The 12,064-nt window shown below is 45.5% G+C and overlaps 1 protein-coding gene across 4 annotated transcripts in view; it reads left to right on the top strand.

Moving 5' to 3' along the window:
- fmnl2a (formin-like 2a) overlaps window positions 1–12,064 on the top strand; it is an 89,300-nt gene that overhangs the window by 50,689 nt on the left and 26,547 nt on the right. For all 4 annotated transcript variants that reach the window (XR_009272788.1, XM_058786829.1, XM_058786830.1 and 1 more), the window contains exons 7-9: window positions 4,793–4,901; window positions 11,132–11,208; window positions 11,871–11,964. Coding sequence is in view for 3 of the 4 variants with exons in the window: in XM_058786829.1 (XP_058642812.1) it covers window positions 4,793–4,901; window positions 11,132–11,208; window positions 11,871–11,964 (280 nt within the window). In the remaining variant the exon portion in view is untranslated. The remainder of the gene's footprint in view (window positions 1–4,792; window positions 4,902–11,131; window positions 11,209–11,870; window positions 11,965–12,064) is intronic.

The following is a 12,064-nucleotide window of genomic DNA, read 5'->3' as shown; positions in this document are numbered from 1 at the left end:
GCGGTTACACACTCATGTGACGCTGTGCTACATGGTCATGAAAACATATCATTTGCAAGCATTTTTAAGCTTTGCGGTTACAAATGATTTTAAGCCATTGAAATGCAATAGGCAGCAAAAGAGAATTAATTTCGCTATTTTGTTCTGTTAAAGAGCCGTGCGCACATGAAGTAGAGCGCGGGAGTATTGAACTGAGCATTGAGTTATTTTTGCCACTTTATAGGCCTTGAACAGTTAAATACACACCCTTGTATGTGTCAAAATATGCCCGCCTTTGCAAGTATCCTTGTAAACACAGTAATTTAGGTCTTAAATGAAAGCGAACAGCTGAGGAAGAAAACACATCTGGGCCACACTTTATTTTAAGGTCCAATTCTTGCTATTAACAAACCATTAACTACGACTTTTGCCTCAATAAACTCCTAATTTGATGCTTTAATAGTTAGTAAGGTAGTTGTTAAGCTCAGGTATTGGGTAGGAATATGAATGTAGAATGTTTTCATGCAGAATATGTGTTTTATAAGTACTATTAAACAGCCAATATGTTAATAATAGGCATTCTAATGCTAACTAGTTAATAATGAGAATTGGTCCCATACTAAAGTGTTGCCCACATGTGTAACAGTATACTGGATCCAGGCAGTTCTTAAAGTGGCAGCAGTCCAAAATTCCTGCTATCTGTCATTCATTTTAACCAAACAAGAAAAGAGAAAAAAATCTCTCACTGCTCTAGACTAAATCACTTTTGTAACTTTAATAAGAAGAAATATATCTTTAGTTTACACAGAGTAGAATATGCAGGGTTTTATACATTTGATTACTTTATACAATGTATGTAGGAATTATTTGATCCCCTGCTGATTTTGTATGTTTGCCCACTGACAAAGAAATGATCAGTCTATAATTATAATGGTAGGTTTATTTGAACAGTGAGAGAAAGAATAACAACAAAAAAAAAAATCCAGAAAAAAACGCATTTAAAAAAAGGGTCCCACTTTATATTAGGTGGCCTTAACTACTATGTACTTACATTTGAATTAATCATTTGATACAATGCACTTATTGTGTACATACATGTTCTTACATTGTACTTATATTGTTAATAATACCTTTATGTAATTACATCTGTAATTAATTTATGTACGTACATTTATAATTACACTGTTGACCCATCCCTTACACCTAAACCCACCCTTAAACCAACCCATACCACCAAACCTGTCCCAAACCTTACCCGTATCCCCCCTCAATAGCAGCAGAAGTGTTCTGCAATACAGTATGAACACAATAAGTACATTGTACTTATTTTTTGATTTAAGTACATAGTAGTTAAGGCCACCTAATATAAAGTGTGACCAAAAAAAGTTATAAATTGATTTGCATTTTAATGAGTGAAATAAGTATTTGATCCCCTATCAATCAACAAGATTGCCACTACCACTAAAAAGACAATTTGGACGCTTACAGTACAGTCAAGCCATGTCATGTTTATTCATAAAGCACTTTATACAATACAGACTGCTTCAAAGCAGCTTTACAGTAATAATCAGTTCCAATGTCACAAAATTTGGAAATGATAAAAACTTCATTTTTATTTATAAAGTAGCTCTACAGAAGACAATAGTGGCATTATTGAGCTCAATTTAATTTAATTATTATTATTCATCAATCTTATTTGATAGTTAAGTTAAATTGATACAATTGAGACTAAATTATTTTCTGTTCTCTTATCATAAAACACGTAGCTTGGAGCATTAACTTTTGCAACTACAGAGGACGTGTTTAAGCGTGTGTGCTTGTGAAATCACCTGACAGATACGAGTCAGGAAAATTGTGTTCTGGATGAGCACAGTCATACATCCGGATATACAGTATGACAAAGACATTACACACACAAATGGCACACTAAATGGCACACTTTCGTGACGTAATGCCGCTTTGACTGTCGGGTAGAAATCTGCTGCGGAGCTCGCCCCAGTGCAGGTTCGTCAGAAGTGCGTATCGAGAGCGCATAATGGCCGCAAAGGGGGCGCTCACGAGCACCCTTCCTAATGCTAAAATGAGGAATGGGACACCCTACAGTCTCGTGGACTTAACGGACACGTGCACGTGGCGGCCATTGTAAGTCCGCAAGACCGAAAGTGCACATGAAATGTTCCATTTGGGACAGGGCCTCAGTACTCTCTGCAAGAGCTTCTAGGCTCTTGTGATATTTTGGACAAAAGAGATTAGAAGGTGGAGTTACAACTGAAATGTTAGCAGACAATAACTTTGTAAAGACATTTACACATTATCATTCCCATTCATGTCAGAGTTGAAAGACCAACAACATCACAGCAATAATGCAGCTGTGAAATTCTGGCAATCAGTGCAGACTAGGCGTGTGTGATGTTGACAAAAAATGATATCAGGATATTTTCTGGGAATTAATGTGTTTCTGTACTGGTATATTATCTGGTTTAAGCATTTCATATTCTCCACATCATTTTCCTTCATCATCTTATTTTATGTCAGATTCTTACATTTAATCAATAAATTCAATTGGAATAAGACATGACTGTTACCAATCAAATTAATTTAGTATCCATTTTGTACTGCAGAAGCCGTTTTTAGATGTATTTACACTGCAATTACAATTGCATAAATAATGATAAAAGTTAAAAAATAATATTTGAATATTGAAATATGATGTTGTAATGAAATTATATTTTAAATATGAAACTAAAACCACCAGTAGGTGGCAGTTCACTGCATTAATGAGTGAGTCACTAAGTCATTAATTCAGCTGATTGATTCAAATGGCTGATTGATTTAGGAACGAAGCAATTGACTTTCTTTATGAATGGATTGTTGAATCATTGATTCATTCAAAAATGCTAATTCATTCAGTAACGACACACCACTGTTTGTTGATGCACAACAGCTCTGTTGCGGCTTTGTTTGGAATAAATTTCATTGGCGAAATAGAGCAAAAACTCACAATATTCATTTCCTGTTTATTGAACTATTGAACGAAATAAATATCAAATTTGCAATCATGCTGATATTCGGGAAAACAGCACACTTGCTTGTGTTTATGGCATTGCTTAACTGTGTCATACATTTTACGATATATGAACTGCGTTATATGAACTGTAGTCTGTCAGGCTACATCACACAGTGAAAGTGGATGTGTTCTTGTTTGTTTTTTGCAAAGTGAATGACTATGCTTACACATGGTTGAAACAACAATCACAGTATTATCATAGATGATACATATTATATTACACACCTCTAGTGCAGACCTGTGTGTGTTAATGTTCTGTGTGCGTTGCTGAATGAGTTCAGCATTGAGTACAAACCATTCCCTCAGGCACTGCTGCTGACATATTGCATTATGTGTGTGATTGTTTGTGTGTGTGTGTGTGTGTGTGTGTGTGTGTGTGTGTGTGTGTGTGTTTTCAGAAAATCACGCCCAGCTTGTCTTGTGACAGTCTTGAAAAGAACTGTGTGCCCTTTGTGTTAGTTTGTGTGTAAACCTTCTCTAGTCTGTTTGTGAGCCTGTTTAGACTTCTCTGTTTGTTGTGTGCATAATCTTGTCTTGTGTGTGAATATGTTTATATGTCCTTGTCGATCGGTGAGAGTTAGTCAGATGTGTATCTATTTTATACCTGTTTGTGTGTGTTCTTTGTGTGCATCTGTTGCTGTGCATCTCTGTTCTCACACATAAAAGCCTTTGGCTTGGGCCCGATGGCTGGCAATGCATGTCAATGACGCTGCTGTTGTGTTGTGGAGGTGATACAGTATGTGTGCACAGAGCGCTTTAACTGCTGTAAGACAATGCAAATCCTCCCACATCACTCACAGGAAAAGCTGCTGACAGACCTAAATACAGCACTTGTAGCATTTAAAGAAACGGTTTCAATATAAGAATACTTCCTGTGGTCCTGATCCCTCTGCCTTGATTTAGTCTTGTGAGTCTACATCAGGACATGACTCTAGATTTGTGTTTACAAGAAGATGATGCATATTTGTCATGCTTGTAATCATTTTAAACATCTTGAGAAGTAGTTATTTGTTTAAAATAATAGAAAGAACTACCTTTAAAAGGTTTGGGGTCAGTAAGATTTTTTGAAAGAAATGAATATTTTCATTCAGCAAGGATGCATTAAATTGACAGCAAAGACATTTATAAAGGTACAATTTCATGTACATTTGTTGTTCTTTTGAACTTTCAATTTTTCAGAGAATCCTGAAAAATGTTTTCCACAAAAAAACTTTTTAAACTATGAAAATAATGACACTGTAGACTGGAGTAATGGCTGCTGAATATTCATCTTTGCCATCACAGGATTAAACTACATTAAGTAAAAGGAAAATATTAAAATGTGATCGTGTCTGTGTGAATTTGACACAGTTACTGTTTGATCAGATTAATGCAGTCTTGGTGGGCATTAGATACTTTTCAAAAACATTAAAAACATCTTACTTATCCCAAACTTTTGATTGACAGTGTATGTTATAGCTATAACATCATCCTCATGTTGTTCCAAACCTGTACAACTTTATTTCTTCTGTAGAAAACAAAAGGATATATTTTGTGTAATGTCCAAGCTGCTTCTTTTCTGTGCAATGAAAGTGAATTTGAACAGCTCAGACATTCTACTAAACATCTCCTGTGTTCCACAGAAGAACTGGAGTCAAATGGGTTTGGAACAGCACAAGGGTGACTAAATGATGACAGTATTTTTATATGTTGAATGAACTATTGATTTCATTGGTTAGTAAACTTCAGTTGTTGTTTTGCTCTCAGGTCAAACACGTTACCCAGCAGGAGGACACTGAAGAATTCCAGATTAGTATGTAAGAAAGATGACGTTCATGTGTGCATCATGTGCCTACGAGCCATCATGAACTACCAGGTAAAACACTCACAGACCTTTGAATCTATATTAGTAAAGACCTCTCATAGGGATTCTCTCCAGATCATACAACACAATGCAAAATCAACAAAATGCCACTTTTTCGTGAACCCTTTATAATTAGTTCAACTGCTAAATAATCACAAAAAGCACAGTACTACTTAAAGTTATTATAAGTCAGTGTAATAAACATGCATGAATTAAAATAAATTGTGGGATGTTCTTCGTGTTAAAACAAGTTATTAAATGAAAAGATTATGCAGTTTTATTTTATATGTGATGTAAAAGTTTTGAATTACTGTATTAACTACTGTAATACTAAAATTCCTGTAGTATTAAATACTGATTTTTTTTTCTTTCTGTCATATGACTTGTGCATCCAGTGTCAAATGTAAATTTCCCCCAAATCTCTGGAAATGACTGCTGCAAAATCAGTCATTTTGATAGCAAAAACATCACTCAAAAATTATTAAGTCCTGGTGATACTGGTTCCCTTTCAGTCGGTCACTCCGAGTCACATCGGGTGACCGACGAATTGGGATCTCGCTTAGAGAGACCAATCCACGTCGAGTGTAACTAAACGAACCAATGCACATTGGCATGCGATTATTGCATCCAGCTGCCACTGATCACAGCGTGAGTATAAGTAGGCAGCAGGTGCAGCGCATATTCAGCTTTTCGCTGAGGAGCCGAGCGGTTACATCATTCTGCTCCTGACTTCTGCTGACGAGTGAATTCAACGAGTTGAGCACGCTCTTTGGAAGACTCTCGTGCTGGTGGTACGGCGCTACAGCGGCGGTGGTTCTTCCCGTGTCGAGTGGATTGCACACATCAGGTTGCACTACCCCCTGTTTGTGTTGCAGGCGACCATCTCCCCTGTGTGCTTCAGCATGCTAAAAGAGCTTTTTCCCTAAAAGAGCATTCACGGGTGCGTCTTTTTAAAGACAACGTTGCATCTGGCAAACTTGACGTTACGTCTTTGTAAAGACGAGTTGGGTCTTGCTACAGACAACGTGTCACCCGTGCGTTTCTGGATGCGGTCGTTACCTGGCGCCGGGTGATGGTCATGATCGCTGCCTCACGTGCCTGGGCAGTAAGCACGCTGAGGTGGCGTTCGTGGATGAGTCATCTTCTCATTGGGAAGGTGATCATCTTGGAGTTGCGGGCCAGGCTCCGTTACCTCGACAAAGGGGCGGAGCCCTGTTGCCTATGCCTTGATCTAGCTCTCGTTCTGGCTGCAGACAGGCGAGGACTACTTCAGATGGTGGCACGGGTGGTCTGAGGATTACAGTGGTGGCAAACCCTCCAGGGAACCAACCATCGAGGGACCATCGCTCCTCTTGCGCTCTGAAACCAGTGAGCTGCCAATGGAACATGCTGGCGGAGCGTACCAGCAGTATCCTTGGCGCTCCTTCCGACGACCGGATGTCGATCGCTACATCGGAGGGTGAGCCGGAGCTTCCTGGGGAATAAGATTTGGTTGCGCAGCTGCTCCGGCAGTGGCAATGCCTGAATCAGACCCGGAAATGACGGCTATGCTTTCCCGGGCCGCTGAGAGGGTAGGGCTCGAGTGGAGAACTCCACCGTGTCCCGAGCCCTCGAGGTTGGACAACTGGTTCTCGGGGTAGCTTGTGCTGGTTCTCAGCACCCTGCCCCAGTACCTCTCTTCCTGGAGGTGCATGGGGAGCTTACCAGGTCGTGAATGGCAACTTTTACTGCCAGAAACCGACCTATTAGATCCTCCTCCCTCACCACCCTCGATGGGGGTGCAGCTAGGGGGTGTACGGGGGCCGCCCCGGTGGAGCGGTCGGTTCACCCAGCAGGGCAAACCGTGCCTCCTCTTCCGGGCCTGTAGGTATTCGTCTGGTCTGTCCGGCGATGCTTATGTGGCCTGTGGAGAAGCTGCCTCCGCCTTACGCTACGGCGTTACTGCGGGTTCTTCAGGCTAAAAGCACTGAGGGACATGCACGAGGGTGGTCACGATCCAGAAGTTCTGAAAGAGCTTTGTACTGTTACTGAGTTACGAGCGATGAAGGTCACTGCGCGGTCTCTGGGTCATGCGATGTCCACACTTGTGGTCCAGGAGCGCCACCTCTGGCTGTGTCTGGTTGACATAGGGACTCCGACAAAGTTCGGTTCCTCAAGGTACCTGTGTCCCAGACTGGCCTCTTCGGCGACTCAGTCGAGAACGTGGCCCAGCAGTTCTCGGCTGCACAGGAGCAGACTGAGGCGATCCAACATGTCCTCCCCCGGCGGGCAGCTGCTGCCTTCACCCGTCCGCTGGCTGCAGCGCCCCAGCCTGCTCGTCACCGAGGGCGGCCCCCTGCATCAGCCTCCGCTCCCGCACCGCATCCGCAGCAGCCCCCAGAAGCGGCGCCGTGGAGCTGGGCGTAGGCAGGCCGCCCTGGACCCCGTCAAACCTGGCAATGCTCCGAAGAGCAAGAGGCCCGGGACGGGCGACCTAGAGAGAGAGGGAACTGCTTCGGGAGATGGTGGATGCACCTCTCCCTCCCCCGGAGGAGGGCCGGGTGGAGAAATCTCTCGTTTCCAAAAAAAAAAAAAAAAGACAAACCTCGACAAGAGGCGGTTGTCTTTGTCTCTGGGTCCCAAAAGGGCATGGAGAGTTATGGACGGACCAACACCGTACCACACTCATCCCCCTCTCTCGCCAGTGAGCAGCTGTGGGCGGTTCGAGAGTGCGGCCAATCGTACTACTCACACACCCTCTGCCAGAACGCAGGTTGGTGTTGCACACACACTGACCCCGCTTCGGACCGGCAACAAGACGCCCGAGCCAGGTCCCTGCGTTCCCCTTCGCTGCCCCACCGCGGGTACGACAGTGGTTCCGTTGATGCCACTTGTGCGGTTTCTGGGCGCCTGGCTAGCGCTTCCCAGTCCGTCTCGTTGGCTCCGCCAGACCATCAGTCTCGGCTATGCGATTCAGTTCGCCCGGCGTCCTCCCAAGTTCAAGGGCGTCCATTTTCACTTCAGTGAAAGCGGCAGATGCTCCTGTCTTGCATGCAGAGATCGCAGTCCTACTGGCGAAGGATGCGATAGAGCCGGTCCCTCCAGCCGATATGAGGACGGGGTTTTACAGCCCTTACTTCATTGTACCCAAGAAAGGCGGTGGGTTGAGACCAATCTTGGATCTGCGTGTCTTGAACAGGGCCCTTCACACACTTCCGTTCAAGATGCTCACGCAGAAACGCATCTTCGGGTGCGTCCGTCCCAGAGATTGGTTTGCAGCGATCGACCTGAAGGACGCGTACTTCCATGTGTCGATTCTTCCGCGCCACAGGCCATTCCTGCGGTTTGCGTTCGAGGGACAGGCATATCAGTACAAGGTCCTGCCCTTCGGGCTTTCCCTGTCGCCCCGTGTCTTCACGAAAGTTACGGAGGCAGCCCTTGTTCCCCTGATAGAGCAGGGCATTCGCATTCTCAACTACCTCGACAACTGGCTCATACTGGCTCAGTCTCAGGACCAGTTGTGCGAACACAGGGACTTGGTGCTCTGGCACCTCAGCCAGTTGGGCCTTCGGGTCAACTGGGAAAAGAGCAAACTCTCCCCGACGCAGAGGATCTCTTTTATCGCTATGGAGTTGGATTCGGTCAACCAGAGAGCACGCCTCACACAGGAACGTGCTCAGTCGGTGTTGAATTGCTTGAATACGTTCAAGAGCAGGACGGCGGTCCCACTGAAACAATTTCAGAGGCTCCTGGGGCATATGGCAGCTGCAGCGGCAGTCACACCGCTGGGGCTGCTTCATATGAGACCGCCTCAACACTGGCTCCATGGCCGAGTCCCGAGGTGGGCGTGGCAACGCAGCACTCACCGGGTCCGAGTCACACCGGCCTGCCGCCAAACCTTCACCCCGTGGTCAGACCTCTCGTTTCTCCGGGCAGGAGTGCCCCTGGAACAGATCTCCAGGCATGCTGTGGTTTACACGGATGCATCCACCACCGGCTGGGGAGCCACGTTCGACGGGCATGCAGTGTCGGGGGTTTGGACAGGCCCCCAACTGCACTGGCACATCAATTGCCTAGAGTTGCTGGCAGTACACCTGGCCTTGAATCGTCTCAAGAGGCGCTTACGAGGCAAGCACGTGCTCGTCTGCACGGACAACACTGCGACAGTTGCGTACATCAACCGACAAGGTGGTCTGCGCTTCCGTTGCATGTCACAGCTCGCCCGCCACCTCCTCCTCTGGAGTCAGAAGCATCTGAGGTCGCTTCGGGCCATTCACATTCCGGGCTTGCTCAACCGGGCAGCCAACGAGCTGTCACGAGCTGCGCTCCCCGGAGAGTGGAGACTCCATCCCCAGACTGTCCAGCTGATTTGGAGACGTTTTGGACCTGTTTGCTTCTCTAGAGACCTCTCATTGCCAGTTGTTTTACTCCCTGACCGAGGGAACACTCGGCACGGACGCACTGGCACACAGCTGGCTGCGGGGCCTTCGCAAGTATGTGTTTCCCCCAGTGAGCCTTCTCGCACAGACACTGTGCAAGATCAGGGAGGACGAGGAGCAGGTCCTGCTCGTGGTGCCATACTGGCCCACTCGGACTTGGTTCCCACTACTCCCTTCAGGGACCAGGTGGTGAGCCTGCAAGCGCTGCCCTCGGAGGAGGCAGACCCAGCCCTAGTTGCTTTGTCCCGTCCGGGCATTGAGATGCTACGTTGACAGGACGCAAAGCTTCAGGACCTCAGACCAGCTCTTTGTTTGCCACGGAGGCCGGCAGAAGGGGAATGCCGTCTCTAAGCAGAGGATGGCCCACTGGATAGTGGACGCCATCACCCTGGCTTATCAGGCACAGGGTGTGCCCTGCCCGTTCAGGTTGAGAGCTCACTCTACAAGAAGTGTTGCATCCTCCTGGGCGCTGGCTCATGGCGCCTCGCTGGCAGACATTTGTAGAGCTGCGGGCTGGGCGACCCCTAACACGTTCGCTAGATTCTATAGCCTCCGTGTGGAACCGGTTTCCTCCTCTGTTCTCACCTCAAACGGGTAGAAGCACTGAGAGGCTCCGGTTTCGGGTCGGCTTGCTAAAACTGCTCCAGAGAGTCCGTTGGTAGACCCTGTCGAGCTCCTCCATCCCCTCGGTAGCCAGACATGGCGGAACGTCTGGCGCCAGGCCCTCACTCGATGAATCCGTGAGAACCGGTAGAGGGCTGGGTTCCATATGTAGAGACCTAATTGGATCCCATATGTGTAAGTCCACGGTATAGCCTCACAGCCCGTGTTTTCCCGGCAGACTTCCTGCCATTACCCAAGAGGCTACAGTCACCTCTATCTTCCATATTCACCTACATGGTTGTTATATGTGTAAGTGCTTCTGAACCTCCTTCGGGAAGGTTGGGCTTCCATAGCGTTCCTGTTCCAAGTGGAGCAGATGCGTTTTCCCAGTGTTATCCAGTCTTACTGAGTGGGTAGTGCCATAGCAACAGTAGTTGGTCTTCTTGTGGTGAGCCTTGACCTACACCAAAAAGTAGGGGCGCAGGAGGCTTCCACAAGACACTGGAAGGGGCAGTATCCGTGGCCCTTTGGTAGGGATCCCAATTCGTCGGTCACCCGACGTGACTCGGAGTGACCGACTGAAAGGGAATGTCTCGGTTACGTATGTAACCCTCATTCCCTGAAGGAGGGAACGGAGACGTCACGTCCCATCGCCACGGCTGCTGTACCACCGCTGAGCGGCCGGGTCACCGGCTCGGCTCCTCAGCGAAAACCTGAATATGCGCTGCACCTGCTGCCTACTTATACTCACGCTGGATGCAATAATCGCATGCCAATGTGCATTGGCTCGTTTAGTTACACTCGAAGTGGATTGGTCTCTCTAAGCGAGATCCCAATTCGTCGGTCACCCGACGTGATGTCGCCGTTCCCTCCTTCAGGGAACGAGGGTTACATACGTAACCGAGACGTTTTCACTCTACGTCACTGACATTTGCTATACCCAATTTCTAACACTCAGGAAAATCTTGACATTATTAGAATTAAAGAAAAAAGATCACAAACAGTGAGGTCCAGCTGTTCGACAGGTTTCAGTTCATTAGTGAAGACATTGTGGGCCTTACTTATACAGAAAACCCATACACACACACACACACACACACACAGACACACACATTGATTCACAGAAAGCTGTTTGGTCTTAATCATGTTTTATGTTCAGATAATAAATCTTGAAGATCCTGCCATGTTTACTAATTAGTCCTCTCTCTGTCTTTCTCTCAGTATGGCTTCAACATGGTCATGTCTCACCCTCATGCTGTGAATGAAATTGCACTAAGTCTGAACAATAAGAATCCCAGGTAACCCATTGAGCTGAAGTAAATGTGTGTGTGTATCTCTGAAAGAGAGGCTACTTTCCCAGAATCCACCGCTTTAATTCATGCGGGTTGTGACTCCTCTTTCAGAGTCATAAATACTGGCAGCTACAACAACAGACCCCTTAATCTCAGTGTGCAGTTGGACGGGTTCTTTACTCCATCTGTGTAAATTACAGAAGTAGGAGAAAATGTTGTGATTAAGATTTTTTTTATGCGTTTGAAACAAGCCCTGTATGCTCACTAAAGCTGTATTTATTTGATAAAAAATACAGTAAAAACATCAATATTGTGAAAAATTATTACAATTTAAATGAACTGTTTTCTGTTTTAATATATTTTAAAATGTAATTTAATCCCATGATCAAAGCTTCAATTTTCAGCATCATTACTCCAGTCTTCAATGTCACATGATCCTACAGAAATGACTCTTATATGTTGATTTGCAAGAAACATTTCTGATTATTATCAATGGTGAAAACAGTTTCTGACCCCAAACCTTTGAACTGTCGTGAAAATCTTCTGTATCTTCTAAAATCTTCTGTATCTTCTGTATCTTTTTTTTTTCTTGCCAAAATGTGCAGTAATAGCCTCTGTAATCATGACAAAATGGATGTAGTGTGTGATATTGCTCTCTGCTGGTGCAGGACTAAAGCTCTGGTGCTGGAGCTGCTGGCCGCAGTGTGTCTGGTTCGAGGAGGTCATGAGATCATTCTCTCCGCCTTTGATCATTTTAAAGAGGTACATACACACTAATGCTATTTCTAACACACACATAAAAAGTTATTAAACTTCAGATAATAGAATTACAGAGGCACTGTTTTCAGTTTAAAAGCTGTAT

This window comes from Onychostoma macrolepis, chromosome 09, assembly GCF_012432095.1.
Source record: "Onychostoma macrolepis isolate SWU-2019 chromosome 09, ASM1243209v1, whole genome shotgun sequence".
Classification (NCBI taxonomy): Eukaryota; Metazoa; Chordata; class Actinopteri; order Cypriniformes; family Cyprinidae; genus Onychostoma; species Onychostoma macrolepis.
Note: the sequence above shows the minus strand (reverse complement) of the source record. Positions and strands in the feature narration are given on the sequence as shown.